The sequence below is a fragment of the Falco biarmicus genome, chromosome 6, assembly GCF_023638135.1.
Source record: "Falco biarmicus isolate bFalBia1 chromosome 6, bFalBia1.pri, whole genome shotgun sequence".
Lineage (NCBI taxonomy): Eukaryota > Metazoa > Chordata > Aves > Falconiformes > Falconidae > Falco > Falco biarmicus.
This window is the reverse complement of record NC_079293.1, coordinates 22,083,520-22,107,705: the sequence shown is the minus strand read 5'-3', so window position 1 is coordinate 22,107,705 and position 24,186 is coordinate 22,083,520. Positions and strand designations below refer to the sequence as shown.

Genomic DNA, 24,186 nt, shown 5'->3' with positions numbered 1-24,186 from the left:
CCGGTTTGCAGCTAATAATGCATCGCTAGTGAATACTAAGTGCTTGTAACTTCCACTGATTTCTTTAGAAGATGAGTATATTGCACAGTGTGAGAATACACTAAACCCTTGGTGGATCTTATTTTCCAGTATTGCCATGTGATACATGCAAGTTGTGACAGAATTTTTGCTAAGTAGAAAAATAAAGTGGGAGTCCTTATGAGTGATTGTCCTTGCTCAATGTTCATGAGAAGTATGCCTGTTGTAGGCTCTGATCCAACAAAACATTTCAGCACAGTAAATTTTAAGCATATAAGTTGTCCCTTGAATGTAATTGACAGAAGAGTAGACAGCATAGTGTCAGACAAGGAAGATTAAAAACCCGATCCTGGGGTTTTTGTCAAGGCAAAATTCCAGGAACTAGATGTATATTTCTTGCATAGTTGCTATACAATTACAGTCTGTGTAACAAGTACACTTGTTATCAATATTGTTTGCAGTTGAAAGTAAGAATTACTAATGGATACCTAATTCAGAATTCTATCACTCTGAAATCCTTCAAAAAATGCATTTGAGGTCTAGTTTGTAATTTTCACTTGGTTAGCACGTGGTTTTTAGGTTTATTCTAAATAGCTTAGAACTAAATAACATTCTTTACATAAGCAATGTATTATTTCTATTTGGGAGGGTGGGTTATTTTTTTCCCCCATAGCTTTAGGAAAGAAATTTTATCACTTTGAGCACAAACTTTCCAGATCTTTCAGTTCTCAATATTTTCCGTGAAAGTTTGGGACTTTGCCACCTCCTGGGTCTGGATATTGCAATTATGGGCCCTAATCCTGCAGACACTAAAATATATAAATTTACTGACATGAGTAACCACAGTAACTTTACAAAGGCTATGTATGTCAGAGGATGTTATAATTGTCATCCTTTTTCTTTCTTTCACTGGATCTCTCTGATACTCTTAATTGCTTTAAACATATGCTTCAAGACAACTTTGTTTCTCAGGTCCTCACTTCTCAGAGTTTTTGTATTGGGAAGTTACAGAGGAATGTGAAGTTTTACTTGCTTGTAAGGTGAGGATATATACTTGAAATAATTTGTTAGAATATGTTGATTAAAAATTGACGTAGGAAAACATGAGGAAAGATTTTGATATTTTAAAAATTAAAAGCTTCATATTAAAACTTTTCTTAATATTTAGAAATATTTTAAATTAAAATTTCTGACTTACTACTCCTCCAGCTGTATTCATTAAAACAAGACAAAACAAAAAAAATGCAGCATATTTCTAAATGTGTAGGTGATCTAATTTTTTACAATAATTGCAAGCCATACAAATCGTTTAAACAAAATGGTCCTTCTTCCTTTCTCAAAAAATAGCCACAAAACCAGAGTTCAAACTCTTTCCTCACTGTTTTCTGATTTGGAGGTTCCTCTACCAAATCATCTGCTATTTAATCAGCTGTAACTAAACATGCAACAAAAGCTTCTAGAATTAAAGGTATAAAACATGATTTTTATTATATTTGGGTAATGACTTTTGAATCTTAACTAATGCTAATGTGCCTGGAATTGAGAGTAACTTCTGCTAATAACATCTTTATATGCCATTCTAAACTGATATATTTTCATTTTTATTGCTCTTTTAGAGTGACTAATTAGAGGTCTGAATAACTAAGTCAATTGAATTCAACAAGCATCAAGCTCTTTGTTGCTTTTCCTGTAACATGGACTCTTTTGTATTACATTTCTCCACTTCTTTTGAATAAGTTTTTGGCTTTTAATTAGACTAACTTGAATCATTCATTATGAACAATTTCCACGCACGTCTGTGGGATTTTTTTCCTTCTTTTTTTTCTACTCACTAATTAGAAGACCTTTAACCTCAACTTATTCCCAGCAGAACTGACCTGGGTGGTGAAGCTGCCATTCTGTGTGCCCCCATTTTTGGGCTCAACACGCATTAGCTAACACGGTACCTTTGCTAGTGCTGAGCTGCATAGCTGGAGTACTTTATAATCTCCACATGTATTGGCCTCAGGCATGAACCCTGCTTATCCTTTCATTCACATGGGGAATTAAATGTTGCTGAACCAGTTATACTAGTGTTAATTCTCTACAAATTAATCTGAAATTATCCTTCTTTCCATTGACTGTCAAGCCTGTTTATACCAGTGAAACTATGGAAGGCTGAGTGTCTGATTAGATGCTTTTCACCAGTGTACTTTTTGTTCATAAGGTCAGAACATTTTATGTAAATGAAATCTAGGATGTGGGCTGTTTGCACACTCATCATTTTAACTATGCTATTGACTTTATAATGTTTGTTACTGTTAGTATGTGACTGGCCATTAAGTTCACATGGTACTGTTTATGCCTGTTTAACTGATATTTGTTCATAGGAAGAGCTTGCACCATAAAGCCTGGATTTGTCCTACAAACTTCAGATACCTGACATTCAAGTTAGTAATGTGGCTGCCCTGGGCTATTTCTCTGCTAATAAAAACATCTGAGGAACAATCTCTCCAGGCCATATCACAGCACTTGGCCCAGGTCTCTTCTAGGCTCTGTTTAGTGGTCCTGTGAAAAAAGAATTGTCATGAGTGTTTTTCCCTTTTGAAAGAGCCTGGGATAATGTAAAGGAAGTACCTGTAAGTGAGGGCTTTTTGTCTTGAGTTTCTCAAAGGACATGGCATGAAATAGGGGAGTTAGGAAACCAGGCCAACTCAAAACCTGTGTAAGGCAGATGACTGACTCTATGATCCAGATCCATAACAGTAATAATGAATAAATATGGATAGTGTTATAAAACAGTATATTAAAGTAATACATGTTACCTCATGTACTTATTTCCTATGTGATTGGACCTGACTGACTTGATTGACTTACTATTTACTTCTGAAATACCTGGGACTGATGATCTTGTTCTTGGTACTGTAGACGCTGCCTGCCAGTGGGATGTTTGTCCGTCTGAATGATAAATTGATGGTGTTTGCTTTTTATTGTGTTTTTATTTTTCTTCATATGCCAGCATCTACTATAATTTTTCTTCAAGTACTTCTAAATTTCAGAACATTCAGAAGTTATCTGCTCTTGCATAACTTTGACCCTTATTTGTACCATGTCTGTTAAAAGCAAGTTTTTGGTGTGTGTGGCTAAATAGCAAAAAAGATAACTTTTTACAGTAAATTTCAACATGAAATAACTTCAGCACTGCAAATAGCATGTGTCTGAAACTCAGCCTATTTATTGTCAGATTGAGTGCTAACAGTCCGATGAAAAATTGTGGAAAAGCATTAAAGGCTTGTTCCTTCAGTCTTTGTTCAAATAAAATTGCTACTCATGTCATATGACTACAGGAACAGTCACTTTATAGTTACTGGTAAATGTAAAATGCTGCTCACTTTTGTCAAGCAAGGCATTGCTTTGAGCGAGGTTCTGGTCTTAAATACTCCGTCAGAGATCCATAGCAACCACAATGGTTATTAAGCAGCCATATATGTGATTAATTTGAGCAGGTTTTATAGAGATGTCCAGGAATCAGTATAGGAGGCCCACCTATTTGTCTAGTCACCCCTATAGAGAGCTTTCCTAGAGCTGTTCATTTATGGAATGACTTCTGTAATGTGAAAGGGGCAGAAACTGGTGCATGTTTTCCTCCAAGCAAGTCACTTGAAAACTGCTGCCGATCTGTATTAACTTCTGGGCTGCCCTCTATCCATTTGTTCAGTTCTTTTTTTAAGGAGGCTTTTAAAAGGAACTGCCTGGGGAATGAGAAATGTCTTGCTAGCTCTGTCTTTCTACCAAAGCCATGCTGACCGGGAATTCAGCCTATGCACAGAAATACCATTGCATTTTTGTGATTTTCAGAAAGGTATGGGGATAGTGATGTCAATAAACCATCATGTTTCTGAAAATGAGAAAAATAAAACAGGATTTATAAAAAGAGCTGGGCTTTTAGCTTCTTTGAATTCAGTTTGAGGTCATTCATCCAGCGATATTTTAAGTGTCACCAATACACAATTTATATTTCAAAATTAGAGCACTGCTTATGGCATAGCTGTAGTCTATATACACATTACTTAGATGAGCTGCTGCTACTACAGTCGAATTCTGGCTTTCAAGCAACTTCTCTGCATTTGCATGCTGTTGTTAAGCCCCTTTGTATTGGGAGGCACTGCAATTTGTAAGATTCCTCAAGTCTGTATTTCCCATAGGATGCAACCTAGTAGAAAAAAAAGATTTCTAGTGCAGCTTGCAATTTTGAAGTCAGAATAGTAATTTCAGTTGCTCTTTGCAGTTCAGCCCTGAAATACATTGCTTAGGTAGCTGGGATAAATCTGCAAATTGGCTGAAGACTCTAAGATAGGGCCTAAGTTCTGTGTTACAGCTCTCTGGAGTGACATGGCAAGCAAAAAGATAAAGGGGACTTCAGCAGCTCTAATTTCAAAGATACTTCTCACAGATATCTCTAGACAAACTACAACCACATAGCAGGGGTGCAAAACCTTTAGGGGAAGAGATTAACAGGACCACCTTTAAGATTTGCCAAGGCCCTGAAGCTGCTTACTTCTGACCAGTTCTGGGCTGCTAATAAATACTGTAGGACTAAGATTTGCTTAGTAGCACTTGGTTGAAATTGGTTTTTTACTTAGCTTTATTTGACATGTGTTATAAAAAGAATGACTTCTTATGTTGGAAGTACCTGAGTGACTACCTACTGTACTATACCTTTCTTCAGGATGTAACCAGGCTTATGTGCCTTTTCTGTTGCACAGGTTGCGAACACAAAGAAGGAGACTGTTTTCAAGTGGTATAAGGATGGTTCTGGGATTGACGTTGATGAGATGCCTGATCTGCAGAAGGGAGAATGTCACCTCAGTATTCCCAGGGTACGGTATCACTTACTGATAAAAAATGACAGATTCTGCTTGACATGCTAGATTGGCCAGGCCGAGCACTAAACCAGCTATCATGATTTCTGTGAAACATTTTTTAAAAGACCATATTTTCTACCCTTCTATTAGCTGGTGAGAAACTAATGCTAGCAAAAGAGTACCTATTTTTGTTATCAGCTCAGACAGTTTATGCCTAAGTTGCTTCAGCGTCCTTAGGTGAACTCTATCTCGTTCTTTCTTATTGCTCCTTAATTTTTCAATTTGTTCAAGCACCTCGTTTCTGACAGTGTTTCAGTTTTATTGCCTAAAATAAATAGGCTTGAGGTATATGGCTTCCTAAGATTTATATTTATGCAAACAGGATAACCTAACTTGTGTCTGAAGCCTTAGCTTGCATAGCAGCTGCCTTCGTCAAGTGCCAAAACCTCCCTGGATTGAGTTTTTCTGCTTTCAGCATAATGCACATTTCATTTTATTTATTTATTTATTTTATTTATTGGTTTTATATTCTTCTGATGTCTATCTTTCATTTCACTTGCAAGAGCATACTGATTTTCTAGTGGCTTCATTTTTCTTGAGTAGACTTTCATGGAGGGTTGTTTCTGCTTTTCTTGAATTGTTCTTGTTACTTGTCATTCAATTATATGATGCTTCAGCTATGATTTTCTTGCTTCTGGACTTGTATAAGTCTAAGACTCAATTAAATAACCTCCAATCTGTATATAATTATTTATATATTTCCTTCAGGTTTTAAAGTAAATTAAAATAATACCACCCAAACCAAAAACCCCTACTGCCTTTAATGCAGTGTTACTATGTTAGATTTTAGAATGAAAGCTCTCCAAGGGTAATGAATTAACTATTTACTTAGCATAGATATAATTTGATTACAGTTGCTGCTTGAATGAAAGCTACTGAATTGATATTTGGACAGTTAAAGGATACAGATCTGTTGTTATGCTTTACATAGGTTGCTTCAAAAAAGTACTTGTTTTTATTGAAGAAAAATTGCATTTTTAAAGTTTGTGTGGGTTGAAGTTACTGTCTGTCACATCTTACTGTATTACTTCTAATTCCTATTGACCAGGATCAATCCTGTTTGTCTTTTTGGAACAAGAAAAAAAACATGGTTTCTCAAGGCAATTGAACTGAAATCAGAACATGTATTAGGCTTAAGAACTAACCACAGCTCCACAAAAAAGCATGCACAAGCCATTCATAGTTTCCATCTCATCTCTGGTAAAATGAGGTCCTTCCCTGGGTAAGAATCAGGGGGAGGGCCAACGAGGCAGATATCGTGGTGGGGGTCTGTTACTAGACCACCCAACCAGGATGAAGAGGCAGATGAAATATTCTACAAGAAGCTGGGAGAAGTCTCATGATCATTAGACCTTGTTCTCATGGGGGACTTCAACCCACCAGATGTCTGCTGGAAATATAACACAAGAGAGGAAACAATCTAGGAGGTTCCTGCAGTGTGTGGAAGACAGCTTGCTGACACAGCTGGTCAGTGAGCCAGCCAGGGGAGATGCCCCGCTGGACCTGCTGTTTACAAACAGGGAAGGACTGGGGGGCGATGTGGTGGTCAGAGGATGCCTTGGGCATAGCGATCATGACATGACAGAGTTCAATTCTCGAAGAAGGAAGCAGAGGGGTCAGCAGAACTGCTATCTTGGACTTCCAGAGGGCTGACTTTGGTCTGTTTAAAAGCCTGGTTGGCAGAGTCCTTTGAGGAATAGTTCAGAAGGACCAAGGGGGCCAGGAAGGCTGGGCATTCTTCGGGAAAGTATTAAAAGCACAGAGCAGGCTGTCCCCATGTGCTGAAAGATGAGCCAGTGGGGGGCAAGCAGGCTGGCCTGACCGAACGGAGAGCTTTGGCTGGAACTCAGGGGAAAAAGTAGAGTTTAGCACCTTTGGAAGAAGGGGCAGGCAACTCTGGAGGGCTATGAGGATGTTGCTAGTTTATGCAGGGCAAAGATTGGAAAGCCAAAAGCCCAGCTAGAACTCAGACTGGCCTCTGCCATGAAAGAGAACAAAAAATGTTTTTAAAAATACATTAGAAACAAAAATAGAGCCAAGGGTAATCTGCATCCTTTACTGGATGCAGCTGGGAACATTGCCACAAAGGATGAAGAAAAGGCTGAGGTACTCAATGCTTTCTTTGCCTCAGTCTTTAATAACAAGACCAGCTTCCCCCTGGGTACTCAGCCTCCTGAGCTGGAAGACAGGGATGAGGAGCAGAATGCAGTCCCCACAGTCCAGGCAGAAATATATACTGACCTGCTGCTCCACTTAGATGTGCACAAGCCTATGGGGCCAGATGGGATCCAGCTGGGGGCACTGAGGAAGCTGGCAGAGGAACTTGCCAAGCCACGCTCTATCATTTATCAACAGCCCTGTCAAATTGGGGAGGCCCCAGAAGACTGGAGGTCAGCCAGCGTGAACGCCCATCTACAAGGGCCGGAAGGAGCATCCAGGGAACTGCAGACCTGTCAGCCTGACCTTGGTGCGGGGAAGGGTTATGGAGGAGATCATCCTGAGTGCCATCGTAAAGCACATGCAGGACAGCTGGGGGATCATGCCCAGCCAGCATGGGTTCATAAAAGGCAGGTCCTGCTTGACTAACCTGATCTCATTCTACGACAAGACGACTCACCTAGTGGATGAGGGAAAGGCTGTGGATGTTACCTACCCAGGCTTCAGTAAAGCCTTTGATACCACTTCCCACAGCATTCTCCTGGAGAAACTGGCTGCTCATGGCTGGACAGTTGTATTGTTCACTGGGTAAAAAACTGGCTGCATGGCTGAGCCTACGAGTGGTGTTGACTGGAGTTAAATCCAGTTGGTGGCTGGACACAGCTGGTGTTCCCCTGGACTCTGTATTGGGGCCAGTTCTGTTTAATATCTTTATCAATGGTCTGGACAAGGGGATCGAGCGCACCCTCACTGAGTTTGCAGGTGACACCAAGCTGGGTGGGAGTGTTGATCTGCTTGAGGGTAGGAAGGCTGTACAGAGGGATCTGGACAGGCTGGACTGATGGGTCAAGGGAGAAGTGTCAGGTCCTGCACTTGGGTCACAACAACCTCAGGCAACGCTACTGGTTTGGGCAACAGTGGCTGGAAAGCTGCTGGTGTTAAAGGACCTGGGGGCGCTGGTCGACAGATGACTGAATGTGGGCCAGCAGTGTGCCCAGGTGGCCAAGAAGGCCAACAGCATCATGGCTTGTACCAGAAACAGTGTGGTCTGCAAGACTAGGGAAGTTGGTTGTCCCCCTGTACTAGGCACTGGTGAGGCTGCACCTCACATCCTGTGTTCAGTTTTGGGCTCCTCACTTCGGGAGGGATGTTGATGTGCTGAAGCGTGTCCAGATGAGGGCAATGAAGCTGGTGAAAGGTCTGGAGAACAAGTCTTACAAGGAGCAGTTGAGGGAACTGGGGTTGTTTAGTCTGGAGAGGAGGATGCTCACGGTGGAATATTTGCTGTCTACAGCTGCCTGAAAGGAGGATGTAGGCAGGTTGGTGTAGGTCTTTTTTTCCCAGATAACTAGTGACAGGACAGGAAGAAATGGCTCCACAAGTTAAGCCAGGGGAGGTTTAGTTTTTATATTAGGACAAAAATTTCACTGAAAGGGCAGTCAAGCATTGGAAGATGCTGCCCAGGGAGGTGGTGGAATCACCATCCCTAGAAGAGTTTAAAAAAATGCATAGATACAGTGCCTAGTTACATGGTTTAATGCTGGCCTTTGCAGTCCTGGGTTAATGGCTGAACTTGATCTCAAAGGTCTTTTCCAACCTAAATGATTCTACGATTTTGTGATTCTAAGATTATTTAACCAGAATGCAGTACAACATATGTTGTTTGATTTAGGAAATCATGCAGAGCAAAAGTTGTACTAGTATCAAGTATGTCAGTAAACACCTTGTGTTTTCCTTGTAGCTGTCTCGCAACGATGAAGGAGTTTATAAGGCAACACTATCAGATGATAGAGGTCATGATGTATCAACTCTTGAACTATCAGGAAAAGGTAACATTCAGTTTACTATATTGAAGTAATGATGTCCACATGTTCCTAAGAGGTGTCAAAGATCTACCCTTGCAAATGGCATGTTAGCAAACATTTTTTGGGTTCTTTGCATTTCAGTTCTCTGCTTATGTTATAGAGGCCTGAACTGCAGATCACCAGGTTAGAAAGCTTGATACTGGGCATTGTAATGATTAATCTCTAGCACTCTGACAGGCAAGAATTGAAGTCAGTTGCTAATCAGACATCCTCTTTTATGTGAGATCATTTGTAGAGTGCTTGCTCTCTCTCAAATTTGTCAAGCTTTAGTATCTACAAAAGCCTCTAAAGCACCAAGGTGCTGAATATGTTGGTGTGGAACTGCCAATGGGGACTGAGAGTTTTTTTGATGGTAAAATCATAAAGCTGTTTTGTGGGTTAACTTGCATTAGGAAGCTCAGCCCACACAGCCACTAGCTCACCTCTCCTCAGTGGGATGGGGGAGAGAACTGGAAGGGGAAAAGTGAGAAAAATCCTTGGTTGAGATAGACAGTTTAGCGGATAAAACAAAAGCTGTGCATGCAGGCAAAGCAAAATAAGGAATTAATTCACTGTTTCCCACCATCAGGCAGGTGTTCAGCCATCTCCAGGAGACAGGGCTCCATCACATATAACAGTGACTCGGGAAGACCTGAGTCACTGTTATATGTGTCATAACTCTGAACATCCCCCCTTCCTCCTTCTTCCCCAGCTTTTTATTGCCGAGCATGACATGATATGGTATGGGATATCCTTTTGGTCAGTTGGGGTCATCTGTCCCAGCTGTGTCATCTCCCAGCTTCTTGCGTACCCCCAGGCTGCTCGCTGGTGGGGCAGTCTCTGAAGAACAGAAATAAAAGGCCTTGACTCTGTGCAGGTACTGGTCAACAACAGCTAAAACATCCCTGTGTTATCAACACAGTTTTAGTCACAAATCTAAAACATAGCACCATACAAGCTGCTATGAAGAAAATTAACTCTATCCCAGCCAAAACCAGCACAATCTCTGCTCCTTATTCCACACCATTTATGTCATGCTCGGGTCCCACACTAACACATCCTCCTCACTTCCTGCCCTTTGATATATACACAGATATAATTCCCTTAGTGTATGGATTTTCAGGTAAGGGATATCCTGACCACTGCAATAAACAACAGGTGCAGTAGCTTTTCATCTTATGATCAGGGGTCCTTTCAAGCTTCCAGAGACTATACTTCAGGTATGGCGAGAGTGTGCTGTGCTGGCAATGTTACAGTGAAATGTCTATTTAGAGAATTCACAGTATCTGTGGGTCCAGGAGGCTTTGAAAATGGCAGCTAACAAAGCCACAAGAACTGTGGTGTTAAACCAGACAATGGGTCTCCTAAGTGCTGGAGTTAGCCTTGAAACATGAAGGATAAACAAAGAAGTTTAGTATGAACAGGGAAGATTGCGTATTGTATGGGGCAGGTCAGTTCAAGCTCAGTGTGTATTTGCATTCAAATGAAAATAAATGCAAATAAGGGTAAAAGAACCTAGTCTAAAATTCACCAACGCTAGGCATTTAAATAAGGTTTCATATGTTATCAGATATCACAATGAGCTACTGTAATCATACATGTATTTAAATTTGTTCAGTTAAAAAAATGTTAACTTCTGAGTCTATAGCAAAAACTGATCTCTTGCCAACATAAATGACCTTTACTCAACTTTCTATAAAGAGCTTCCCTGGGTGTCCTTGCTTGGGTCCCACCAAGTAGGCCAAAGTAAATCTGGATTCATCCTACCTGTATGTAGACATTTGACTCCAATAAAGAATATTTTTTGCTGGGTCATAATAGGGGGATGAAGACATGTCAAAAATTAACTCAGTTTTGCCAAAGATCTGAATTTTTTTTCTTCCAGCAGTATGGGGAAGTACCTGAAATAAAGAGAAAAAGATGAATATCGGACTGAGCTCTTAAACTGTGGTTTACCTCAGAAAGCTGTATCATCACTTGATAGCCTCTTAGGCATTTCTCCTCTGCATAATTTCTGCCCGTTATTCTTTCAGAAAATTATCTCATTTAGGCAGTATAGGTAAAATAACTCTACTTTCCCAGATACCTGTAATGTAATTTATATATAGTATGCAATTCATGTTCTTATGTCAACATGCCAGTAGAAGCACATTACAGTTTGCAGGTTACAGAATTGAATCACAATTTATTTTAACAGAGACAAAAAAAATGTGCAGATACAGATCAATACAGACCAAAATATATGAGTAGTATTTTCTGAACTTCATGCATTTCACTGCCTTCCCTATCCATAAAATTTCTTCATCCTTGAATACACATTCTTTAGTCTTAACTATGCATTCTTCAGGTTATGGTGCTTCTTTTTTTTCTCTCTCTTTTTGTCTTACACAATGATACTGAATAGGATTCTTCTGCTATGGGAGTTCCCTGCTCTCCTGCCCTGGTCTCCAGGGTTCTTCCCTTCTGCAAACCCATCAGCTCTGTGATATTTCAAAAGCTTGATATGATACCTGGTTTCTTTCACTTGCTGTTGAAGGGGTTTACGTTTCTCAAAGGCTGTCCTACAGGGAGCAGGTGAAAACTGTTTTCACCTAGAATGTGATAATTTCTCTTTCCCCTGCACTCTCCTTTGAATGTGAACTGTCCAGTTTTAAAGACCTTTTATTTTTTCTGGCCTGAGGGATACAGACAAAGATTTAACAGCAGGCATCTGACTCCACACACGGTGGAGATAATGAGTGACACAGCACAAAATTCATATGCTGTACACAGTCTCCAATTTGTCCCATACACCTGTTGCAATTTTAATGGTTTTCTTTGCCTAAGGATGTGAAGATTTCCCATATTGCTTTAATTAAACTGAACATAACAAAGCTATATTCTGACTGAATTTTGATGGTGCAATTTTATTTTTTTTCTCTTCAGTGTATGATGATATAATTCTGGCATTGAGCAGAATCAGTGGTAAGTAAATGCTGTCTTTAATTTTCATGTAGGTTTTTTATGTTAAAGTAATCTGAGCCTGAGGCAGACAATTTTTATTGTAAGTGCGAAATCTCTGAGGCTCATGATGCTTATATTATTATGGACATGTTATTAAGTTTCTGAATAGGCAGTTGACCTTGCTAATTGACACTATTAAAAGGGGAAAAAACATTATTCCACCTGGCTTGTTTGGTTTAGATACTGTGGCAGTGTGGTAGCAATAATTTTCTTCCTACTTCCTTTTAGTAAGTGAACCTTGGTACAGAGAAAACAAAATTCTGATCCTGCTCCCAGTGAGAAGCTGGGAGTCATTTCAACTGAAAGAAGAGGTGTTGCACAAGAATAAAATTTTTGTGCAATTAGAATCATGACACTGCTATTTCATGGCAGTTACATGACTAGCTTATTATTTCACAATGGATCTTGCTAGCCATGATGCTTGCATATGACAATAAACCCATAAACTCACACTGAACTTTCACCTGATATAAATCAGCAGGTCTCCTTTGAGAGGCATGAACAATTGTCTTTTCATAGTAGTTGAGAGTCATGACCTAAATCTTAAGGGTTTTTTTTTGTCCTGACAGTACAAGTAGTCCATTTGACAGTTTACTGTTCATCCCACTACCCTGTTTGACCGACATATGTTTTATTTTACATAGGTAAGTCAGCCTCTCCACTGAAGATCCTTTGCACTGAGGAAGGAATAAGGCTCCAGTGTTTCTTGAAGTACTACAATGAAGAAATGAAAGTCAACTGGTCTCACAGGTAGCTAAGAATATTTTTTCCATTTTATTTCAGAAGAAAGGCCACCTTTATGATTTACTATTCTGTGGTATTCATTTAGTAACTGGACCACTTTAATGAATTTCTTTTTCCAGCACATCTATCTTTTCACATAGATAGTACATACAGGAAAGGAAATACTAAAGAACTTGTCCAACACCTATCAGGAGAGCTGTAACAGCCAGGAAAAAAGAACCTACAGTATTCCGGCCTCTTATTCATAACAAGACTGTTTCTCTTCCAGTATATTTTCTGGTTGGTTCAGAGACAGCAAAATAGTTTTCTGTTCAGGGCTGCCATTTTCCTTAAATGCCAATACTATGTGAATACCAAGGATCTGCTCTCACAGTTTAATAAAAGCCAGTATTAAGAAAGGATTTTTTTTCCAAACTGTTACAGTCGTAAGTAACCCAAATTATTTTAATCTGGTTCCTCATCTTTGAAAAGATATTTGAAGAGGCACAGAATACTTTGAGAATACTTAGCCCTCAGAGCTAAGAATATGACCAGAAATTAACTTTAAAGTTCCCAATAGTTTTCCACCCTCAGTGTTATATTAATCTTTGACTTTGGAGACGCTTTATTCATCTGTGTATTTACAGTTAAATATGTGTTCAAATGCTTTGCTGTGTCAGGCCCTCAGGTTTGAAACCACAGGTAAGGTTTGGAAGGATTTTAAAACGCTTCAAGTGGTTTCAACTTGCATGTTCCTTGATGGACTACAAAGATGACACCCAGTGAACTGGTTTGACTTGGACAGGAAGAGGCTGGTTTGTCGGCATATTGTCTTAGTTTTGCAATGCTGTCCAGCCTTTGATTTCTGTGAAGACAGGAACAAAAATCTCTGTGATTATCAGATTCAGAGAGGTGGAGAATACTTCTGCAAGGGTGTGCAGCTGCACTTGTAAGTCAGGCTTTGTATTCAGTGAGTTCTATTCTTTCTTTCAGTAAATGTGATACTAATATGATGGAAAAGAAAAGAAAAATAGGTTTTGCTTCTGCCTTTCACCATATCTACTTGAGTTTTAGAAGTGACTTAGTCCATTTCACCACCCAGTTCATAAAAATACAAAAGTAGAGAATGCTACATGGCTAATATAATGTGTGCATATTTATATTTACATATGGACACCTTGCACCCTCCTAATATTTCAGATTTTGTAATGTCTTATACATTGATTGTCTTGAGGATCATTGAACACAAATTTTGAACAAATAAAATTTCAATTCTTCCATGAATTCAATGACTATAAGCCAGAGTTAAAAGCTAAAACAAAGACTAAAACAAACTAACAAAGCAACCAACCTTCCTCAACCTCCTCAAACCTTCCTGCTCTTTTAAATGGGGTTCTAGCAATTTTTTTCTTGGAAAAAATGAAAGGCTAGACAACCCATATTTTTTTTACCACTGTCTGCACATCATGAAATATACCATGTAAATTTCTAGCTAGCTTTGAATTATCGACTATACTGCATAGCAGGGAACATAACACCAGCCCTAAAGCAGCATGCATCATCCACTCATGGCACAGCTGGGAATATTATATGTAGTATTTTCTCATATATAGTAGTTTCCAGGTATCTAATGTGGTACGCTGAACTCAATGTAGTTGTCTTACAGAAAGGGAAATATTAAAAATTCCTTTTCCCCATCAAATAATTCTCTAGGTGCGATGCCAAATCAGCCTTATCTGGGCAAATAAAATAACTGATCAAAAAGAAGCTAATGCTGACTTAATCTATGAAAAATTCCAGCTAAAAATTCTTGGGGAGGAAGGATGAAAAGAAATATTTCTTTAGTTAATGAATGAAAAAAGAAACTTTTCTTCAAATCACTGAAAGTGTTCTAGATTGCATACTCTCACTAAATAGCTTCTTCTATTTCCACTCTTCATGACCTAATATGGACCAGAAGAACTCCTGATCTGAATCAGTAGGGCATTTCTCATACTCTTAGCTTAGGAAGTGATGATAAGATGATATAATACTCTGTTTTTTAAAGATCTGTTTATAGATTATCTGCAGTTAGGAAATTTACTTCTCGTAAATTTACGTCTTGTAAAGACTTCTTGTCTTGTTCTTTTTTTTAAAAAAAAGGTGTATTGTGACTTGATACAAGAGTAATAAATCCTTTTCAAATCTTTTATTGTTTTCTAGATTGGCTTTTGAAGTTAATGAAAGGTAAAGATATTTTTTCCTCATCAGGAAAGGTTATTTGCTTCTAGTTTACTATTCTAATATATTCTATGCTAGTGTGTATGAAGTGTACAGAACTCTATCCATGCACCATTTTCAGTACAGACATCTATGTGCATACAGATATAAATACAAATTGTGTATGTGGAGAGAAGAATGAGAAGAGGGTGAACAAATTAATCTTTGGAATGAAAGCTCAAGCTAATGTTTCCAAAGTGTTTCATACCCCTACTAGGAAGACAAGAATCTTCTGGGAAATTGCTCCCATTAGTTGCAATTTATCTGTAGTTTAGAAATACCTTGTTACCCTTTGTAATTTTTTATAGGTGATCTCCTATGGAGAATATACATCAAAAGAATGTTCAAACTCATTTCTGTTCATTTTTTTCTAGGGATTCTAAGATTTCTTCTGGTGAAAAGATGAAGATTGGAGGTGGAGAGGATGTTGCCTGGCTGCAGATACGTGAACCCACTGAAAAGGATAAGGGAAATTACACCTTTGAAATCTTTGGTGACAAGGAATCCTACAAACGCACACTTGATCTGTCAGGACAAGGTATATTTCTAAGACCATACGTACATGGGGAATTTTCATGGATTAAACAGAATTTACTGGAAATTATCAGAGGAATGGTAGTAAAAAAAGAAAGCCTTTGGTCAGAACCAGTTGTAGTTCAGTTGCATAACTGTTATAATTTTTTTAGTATTATATCTGTTTTCACCACCAGTAGCATTGGCTTTCAGGGGTTTGGTTTCCCATTTTGCTACTGTGTAACCCTGGGTTTCAAGAGCACTTTAACATGGGTATATTTTTAAATATTTATACTAAGTCCCAAGTGCAAGTTATGTTCATGGACAATAACTCTTTCAATTGTTTTATTACAGCTTTTGATGATGCATACGCAGAATTCCAGCGACTCAAGTAAGTGCTACATCTTTTGCATTTTAATGCTGTAATAACAGTGATTTTACTTACAGAAACAAATATTTTATTAATAATTTAATTAATAACATTATATATTTCTTTTCCTCTCTTCCTCAACAATTTTAGGGCAGCTGCTTTTGCTGAGAAGAGTAAGTTTATTTTACATTTTATCAAAGGTGTTCTACAATGTAGTCTTTTGTTCTTTTTAAGGCATCCATCATGATATGCTCTCATAGCTTTCAGAGTTCTGTGGCTGCACAAATCCCCTGTCAGCACATAATACAGCAATAATAATAGTAATTTGTGGATTTATTTATTTTTAATTCCAATGGAAACTCACTAAAAGTTTTACACATTTTGCAAGCCTCCACTGTATCTTCTTGTGTCTGTAGAGGTTTTGCAAGATGTGAGTTTCTGGGTGTCATACAAGGAGGTGCTGACTCTGAAAGCTACTGATTATATTGAATATTGGGATCTACCTATAAGTAAAAAATTACCTGCTAATGTCTGTTAGGTAGTGCCTGCTGAGACACAGACAGTGGGGAAGCTTGTTACTGTTAGGGGCTGTAGGAATACTGGTACTTTGGTATCAATACCCTGGTAATGACAAAATGCTTCTGCCCACAAAGAGTGGCAGAACAAATTTTTCTTAGATTTTAGATACCACCAAGATGCTAAAAGCATCATCCTTGCTTTGCTTTGTGCCTAAAGCACAAACTGTCAAGCTCAGTAGTAGCTTAGTGTATCGGTTTAGAATGCTATAACAGCACAATCTCTGCTAAAAAGTCTGAGGGGACCATACAATACATTAAAAAGAAATAACACAAAATATCACAAAAATTGTATTATTTTACATTTAATTAACCAGGGACTGCAGGCTTTTTAAAGGATAAATCCAAATAAAAGTTGTGACTAACATGGTACCAAGTTATAAAAACATTAAGAAATGAGTAATTTTGAGGTCTAAACTTAACATGGTCCACATATTTTTCTTTAACTCCTAGATCGTGGCAAAGTCATTGGTGGTTTGCCTGATGTCGTTACTATAATGGATGGGAAGGTAAGGACAGTTTTTGTCAACAAGTCATGCTGACTGGTGGGAGGTTTGCTTTGATGGCAAACGGGGAAGGAATGCAGATGATTTCGTAGAAGCTAAGAGCAGAAGGAGGTTAATTTAAACCACCTAATTGTAGTAACTTAATTGAGACACATGCAAATTCTCAGTAAACACAGGTACCATAACCTGATTATACAGTCAAAGGAGGCACAGTTACCCGATTCAGATCTTTGGCAAGCAAGGCCAACCTCAAGGCATTGGTCTTGTGCTGGCTGTGTAGAGGCTCTTAGTCTACTGCATACTCAAATCTGGGATGGATTTCAGCTCTGTGTACTGAGCAGAGCAGTTCAAGGGGAGAGTCCACTTCTGCCCTCTAGAAGAAATAAATGGAAGAGGCAGAAGAAAGTAGTGACCCTCTGAGTGCCAGCATAACAGAAGGAAAAGTTAGGTCCCATTCTCCAGCATGTCAGACATAGACTGTTATGGCTGGTAAGAGTAAAGGAGCGTAAAGAACCTGTCTGTGCCAAGGGGCTGAACTCCCCCTTCTTCTATATATTGGCAGATGGCCCCATTACAGTATATAATTACGGGAGACGGAAGGCCAGTGAATACACTTTTTTAAAAAAATTTAGATCAGTAATAACTAAACACCCAGGTACAAAATCAAAATTGGCAAATCTTTTTAAAGTCCCTTCCTAGGTCAACTTGACTAGGGGAGATGAAATTTCATGATTCTGACTGACTGCTTGTTCTTCACTGGGATTTTTGTCATGATGGAGTAGGATCTCATGCAAACTCAGGCCAGACTCTCTGGATACTAAGACAGAGGGAGAAGACTTTTAGTCTGAGCTGCTGTTAATCCTTAATGGTGCAAGGAAGTAGTGTAAATCAGTCTTTCCATCCTGAGGGCGAGTTCCAGACTACGGACACCCAAATCTTCAGTCCAGGAAAGGCAAACTTTTAATTCTTCCTACACAGACACAAAGTTCTTGTCTGTTTCTCCTGGAGTAAATCTTCTATTGAGTGCCCTGCCCTTCTCTATGGGGAGAAACTAGGTCTTCAGTCTGGGAAGAAAAATTACTGAAAGAGAACAGGGTAAAATAAAAAAGAAATCTGCAGTATTGTGCACCGTTCAGAGGTGCAATAGTTGGAAATTATTATCCAGTACTTTACAGCACAAGAACTAGGGAATGCCTAATTACATGGTCATTACAGGCCTTAAAGTATCAAAAGGAAGTATTTCTTCAAGTGGTTCATAATTAATTTGTGCCTTACTAACTCAGGCAAAAATAGATTTGTGTCCAAAAAATAAAATAGGCAATATCATGAAAGGAAGCCCAGCAGGGACCATTAAATACAACGTTCTTGATACAACTTGTGCTCATAACCAGTTTAAAAGCCACCAAATTGTGGAAAGCCAGAAGGTATACTGGGAATAAGATACACACATAAGATTCATCCTCTGTATTTTTGTATACTTTCTTAAGCAGTTGCTTTTGACCTCTAAAAGAGCTAGACGGACTTCCATTTTGCCTGACTATAGCAGATCAGCTCATGAGCCAATGTGACTTACCATCTTCTGGCTATCAAGAGCATGTTGATCAGGCTGTTTACATCTCTTGTATGAAGTGCATCTTCAGAGACTACAGCTGTATGGCTCTGTGTGGAAACTGATTTTCTTATCACCAGAGTAAGACGTTGCACACAACTCTTCCAACTTTCTATGTACTTGGGTATTTTCTGGATAGCTAGGAGCAGTAATTTCTTTAAAAAGATGGGGGAGCATATGTTCCTTGCAGTGGATGCTGAAAGCTTCTCAACTCTGGACCAGACAGAGATGATTTTCCTCTTGGTCCATTCTTTCCTTTGTCTCTAATGGGTGTTCACATGAGGTGCTTCTTATTGTGGTAGACAGAGGCACCTGACAGCAGGAAAGCTAGTCTTTTAGGAGGTTAGGTGTAAGCCACTCTATGACCAACACCTTAAATCAGTCTAACTGTAAGGAAACAGCTCGATTAAGTCACCTGACTGCATGAACAGAAAGCTGCAGTTTCCTCATGCAATCATACCCTAAAAATGACAACCTTAAATTAAGGAAATGCTGTGTAGTGCATTTCCAGAAGTAAAACGTTTCAAAGGAGACCTAATCATGTGAGGATTACATAACTGAACATGTGAAGAGAAACTCTCTGGTTCCTGAAATCAGGCAAAACAAAATGGATCACAAAAAGGTGAAACTTCAAAATCACCTTTAAAATAAATATAAACGGGTACCACACAAGGGTTATGTAAGTACAGGTGTCAGAAGTAACTATTAAAAAATAAAAAAGAGCAGAGAGTTTTTCTCATGCTGTGGAATGGTATAACTACACAAATACATGGACACAGGACAAAGTTTACTAGAGCTTCTTAAAAGAGTATAAATGATTTTAGGTCACATCTATAATTTAAGAAATTAGAACAGGTCAAAATGATCTAAAATGACTGTGGAATATATCTGTTCTCTGGTAAGTTTTTAATATTAACTTATTAAGACTTGATTAATTATTGTGAATTAATTATTAATTGCTCTTGAATGAGGTAACTTTTGAGGGCAATAGTCATGAAATGTTGCCTGAGTTACAGAAAGGACAGTAAGATTTAAAGCCATGTTATTAGACATTTCCCCAAATTTTATTTTCATATTTGTATCATTACTCCTTTAACTATTTTGTAGTAAGCCTGGTTCATATAGGTTATTAGTTAACTTTACAGCCTACATGATACCACATCTTTAAGAGTACTCACACACTTAGGTTGTCACTAGCTTGTACACAGAGCATGTAAATCTTTCTTCAGTATTCCCCTCTGACTTTGGAGTATGCGGTATGCAAGACTGCTTATATTTGTGAACATATGGCACTTTCAATCACTTAAAATTTCTTCCTGCTTTTTTTTTTTTTTTTTGTCTGAGTTATATCACACCTATTCAGTCATCATCATTCAAGAAAAATATTATATAAAAACACATACATGTGCACACAAGTGGACTTTCTCTGCTCCCTCTGGGTCAGGATTTGGTAAAACCAGAAGGGAAATATGGAAGGGAGGGAGTACAAGGAAGCATTCTGGTAGAAACTATCACTTTTGGGTTGTTCATTGGTTTATTTTCTTTCTTTTTTTTTCCCTAACACAATGGTGCATATGTGAAATTCTTAAGGTGACTTTTAATTTACTACGGCAGATTATTTGGCAGAATGAGTTTCTAGCAAAGGTGGACAAAGTAGACACTAATCGATGTAACTTCTCACATGATTATTTCATTTATCCTGTCATCACTGTACCTAAATACATAAAGTTAACATACATATACATAGAGTGGTCAAAATGGAGTTCAGCAGTAACTATATAAAAAATTAGGAAGAACAACCATGAAAATTTTATGGTCTTCTTCAATCTCATTTCAGTCCTCGGAAAACACTTGAACTGCCAGGATGGCTTACTAGGTCATTTCAGCTATTCTCTGAATATACTATACATGCATGTAACACTTTTACAACATTTATGTATTATTTATTCTTTGTGAAATATTTCCATTTTACTAGTCAGCAGCACCTGGAATCAGTGTCCAATGATTCATGTTATGTACTCTATTTTTAAGTGATTTTTGTTGGGGTATTTTTTTTTTTTTGTTATCATCTCAAGCAATAACCTCAGGAGGCCTTGGTCAGAAAAGATTTGCTCACTTCTACTCCCTGCTGTGTACAGGGAAACTTCAAGGTTGTTTTTAAATCTATCATTGCCTGAACCTCATGTCAGACTAATGGGTTGTCAGGAATCTCCTGCAGGCAGGACTGTAATGACAGTCCAACTTACGATCTTCATACACTGTTACCCTGAGGCTATTACTGCATTGAAGTCACTAGTAAGATGGTGGAAAGACTGAATCAAAGGAAAAAACCTAGGAACCCTATTTTTCAGTCCTCAATAATATGATGCCTGTCTTACTTTAATTAACTAGGAATAAGAAGTGCCTGAAAGCAATGTTGAGTATACGCTGGTTAAACAAATCTGACTGATCCTCAAAATTACTTTTTTTTCCTCCCTCAGACATTGAATCTGACCTGTACTGTATTCGGAAATCCTGACCCCGAAGTGGTTTGGTTCAAGAATGACAAGGCCTTTGAATATAACGAGCACTATGCGTTTTCACTGGAACAAGGGAAATATGCCAGTTTAACAATCAAGGGAGTGTCCTCAGAAGACTCAGGCAAATACAGCATCCATGTCAAGAACAAGTATGGTGGGGAAACAGTGGATGTCACTGTAAGTGTGTACAGACATGGTGAAAAAATGCCTGAAATTAAGCCTGGTCAGCTTGCTAAACCCAGGCCAATACCACCATCGGAGGACGTCCTCAAACCTGAGGGCACAGCAAAATAAAGCTTGACACTACATTTGACAAACAAAATAGAACACGTGAGATGTAGTTGGGGTACTCCCACACATAACTATATGGCATGTCCAAAATAAAACTGAGCTTTTAGGAGTTTGCTTTAGGGACGTAGCTGTGCTATGGTGCTTTTGGCTTTTTGCTATCTGCAAGTCCCACCCCATTACATGTCTGCAACAATCTCATTTTGAATACATGTAATGGGGTGGGACTTGCAGATAGCAAAAAGCCAAATGCCTGCCAGAAGTTCTCATATGCAATGGCAAGTTGCACATCAAACTTCTATTTCTACCCTCTCCAACCCTCTGCAAAAAAAACCCCAACCACTAACAAAAACCAACCAACAAACAAACCAAAAAAACCCACAACCCCAAAACCCTCTGAGAACAAATGTCCCACCAGCAAAAATATTGAACTGCAGTTAGATACATATTCAGAGATGGTTCCTCCTTTGTTCCACACACAGTCCCTTTGACTTTGAAGCCTCTGATGCTGTAAGTCTAGTGGATAGTCTATATTTAATAGTGATACTGTTGTTTTATAGTTTGACTTTATCTTTGCAAATGTTCACTGTTTACTTATAGAAGCGTAGGTCACATGGTTGTATTTTGTTTTTCTTGCTTTGTGCTAATAAAACTTTAAAAGTCACCTTTGCTACTCACTGCTCCAAATCACACCTAACTAGTTCTGTTTACTCTTTAAATTGTTTAATTATTGCTTATTGTACAATTTCACAGCTGGTAGCATGCAGACTATCGACTTTCAATACAAAATGCAAATTATGGTTAATCACAGTCACTGGGTGGCACTTGTGACGTTAACTTTACTCTTCAAAATACAGGTCAAGATGCAAGCTTAAACTGGTATCAAAAGACATGTATACAATTCAGTTAAGACAATTGTCTTTGATTCTCCTCTATTCAAAATGAGTAACAGGACTCATCCATGGGTGATGTTCTGCTAGGCAAAGGTTTCAATATATGCTTATCATGAAACGTTCAAATAGATTGGACTTCAGTGAGATTACTCACTTATGTCATACAATACATGACTGAGCGTTTGCAGCACTGGCTTTTTCAGATCACGTTCCCTGTTCAATAAAAGTTCATTTATGTACCTTGATGAACCTTTGCAATTTTCTAAGCAGCTTCTAGCAAAGAGTTTTTCTAATGGTAACTAATACTGCTGATACAGATGTCCCAGATGCAGCCCTCCTGTCCTGTGACTTCTCCCAGTCTCTAGGACAAATGCGAGAAAAAGGGAGCATTGTGGGAGACAGGGGAACTTGGATGAGGGGTGGCCTGGAGGAATGTCACTCTGCAAAACGTTCACTGGAGAAGGATGGAAGTGTTTGGCACGAGTATTAGGACTGTAACTTGTGTTTGGGGTCATGGCTGAAAGGCAGTTCTGAGTCTTTCTGTCACCCTTTGAGCTTAAGTCTCTCTCTCTCTCCATCACCCACACCCCCAAGACAAACTGAAAAAAACAGGAAAATGAGCAGTACCAAAATAAATTTTATCTCAGAGCTTTTTTCCACTTTTTTTTCCCCTCATCTAAGTGACATAGACCTTCCATTGTTTTGTCTGGCAAATGTATTTGTTAATACTCCACTTGATTCAAAAAATGTTTTATTCTTGAGACAGATGAAAAGCAGAGGAATTAGTTTAGAAGCTGTCAGATACCGTAGGTTGGAGCACTCATCTGGGAGATGGGAGAGTGGCATTCTCCTTCTCCTTCTCTCTGTTCATGGGGATCTGAACCTGTATCTCTGACCACCAAGGGTAGTGCACTAACCCCCAGTCTTCCCTGTATTTGGAAGTGCTGCTTCTATTTATCCTTTTAAACCTTGTCTAACTAGGCAAACAGACTGAAAAAGAGACTAGACCTAGGCATCCTACCTCTCAGATGAGCAAGTTAAATGCCAGATTTGAGAGGTTTTCCTCCTTTTCTTGTACCTTACCTCAGTTTTCAGTATTGAAGGAGGGATTGAAGTTGTGCTACTGTAGGCTAAGAACATGATCTTTTGAACAGATAATGGTGAGGATGGATTTATTGTAGTTTCAAATTCCTCAAGTAAGAAAGACTGCAAGACTTGCAAGTCATTGATATCTGTGAGTAGTCACGATAAAAACCGAACAAGCTAGCTCTGGAAAGGAAATGGTCTTTAATCACACTTCATTAAAAGATGCTTGGATTTTAAATAAACAGCTTGTTGAAAGATTTGTGTACTTAGAGCCAACAAACAGTGGGTTTATATCTAAGTACAATATAAACAGCCAGGAATTACATTGGACAGTGATGAAAAATGCTTCTTTTGTGTGAAAAACTATTGTGGCTGTGGAACCACATTCTGTGTCTGGTCTTTGAGTGCAAGTGTCCAAGAGGGTTAAAGACTCAGGAACATGATATTGCTGTGAGAAAGTTTAAGTAGGAAATTTTAGAAAACAAAGCAAAGAAAGGATTTATCCTCCAAATAGCTATCAAAATAAGAAAAAAAATATTTTTATATAAACCTGTCATCACAAGAACTTCAGCAAATCTCTCAATAAAATAACTCACATTCTTCTTTTCTATTCTAATTTCTTATTAAAGGCCTTTAAGGTTTTCAAAATCTTACTATGGCAAGCTCACAAAACGTCACAGCCAGTCTCCGTAGCATACAAAGTGAGCATCAGCGAGAATTTAATATTATTCTTATCTCCTTCTACAGTACACAGGTTAATTTTAGCTGACGCTATCAAATTATTGCATGTTATGGCAGCTTTTCAGAGGTATCCTTGGGCACAGGAGACAAGGTTAGTCTCATCTTGATTGTACCTTTAGCTGACCTTCTTATTTAAGCAAGCTCCACTTCCTTCCTTCCGGGCAAACAGAAATAATTT

The 24,186-nt window shown here is 38.6% G+C and overlaps 1 protein-coding gene across 1 annotated transcript in view; it reads left to right on the top strand.

Moving 5' to 3' along the window:
• MYOM2 (myomesin 2) overlaps positions 1-21,428 on the top strand; it is a 76,946-nt gene extending 55,518 nt beyond the window's left edge. Inside the window, exons 27-36 of the mRNA XM_056344708.1 lie at positions 991-1,058; positions 4,764-4,877; positions 8,821-8,908; positions 11,849-11,887; positions 12,571-12,676; positions 15,283-15,446; positions 15,776-15,812; positions 15,942-15,964; positions 16,820-16,875; positions 20,962-21,428. Coding sequence (XP_056200683.1) covers positions 991-1,058; positions 4,764-4,877; positions 8,821-8,908; positions 11,849-11,887; positions 12,571-12,676; positions 15,283-15,446; positions 15,776-15,812; positions 15,942-15,964; positions 16,820-16,875; positions 20,962-21,294 — 1,028 coding nt within the window. The 3' untranslated portion in view covers positions 21,295-21,428. The remainder of the gene's footprint in view (positions 1-990; positions 1,059-4,763; positions 4,878-8,820; positions 8,909-11,848; positions 11,888-12,570; positions 12,677-15,282; positions 15,447-15,775; positions 15,813-15,941; positions 15,965-16,819; positions 16,876-20,961) is intronic.
• Positions 21,429-24,186: the final 2,758 nt, after the last annotated feature.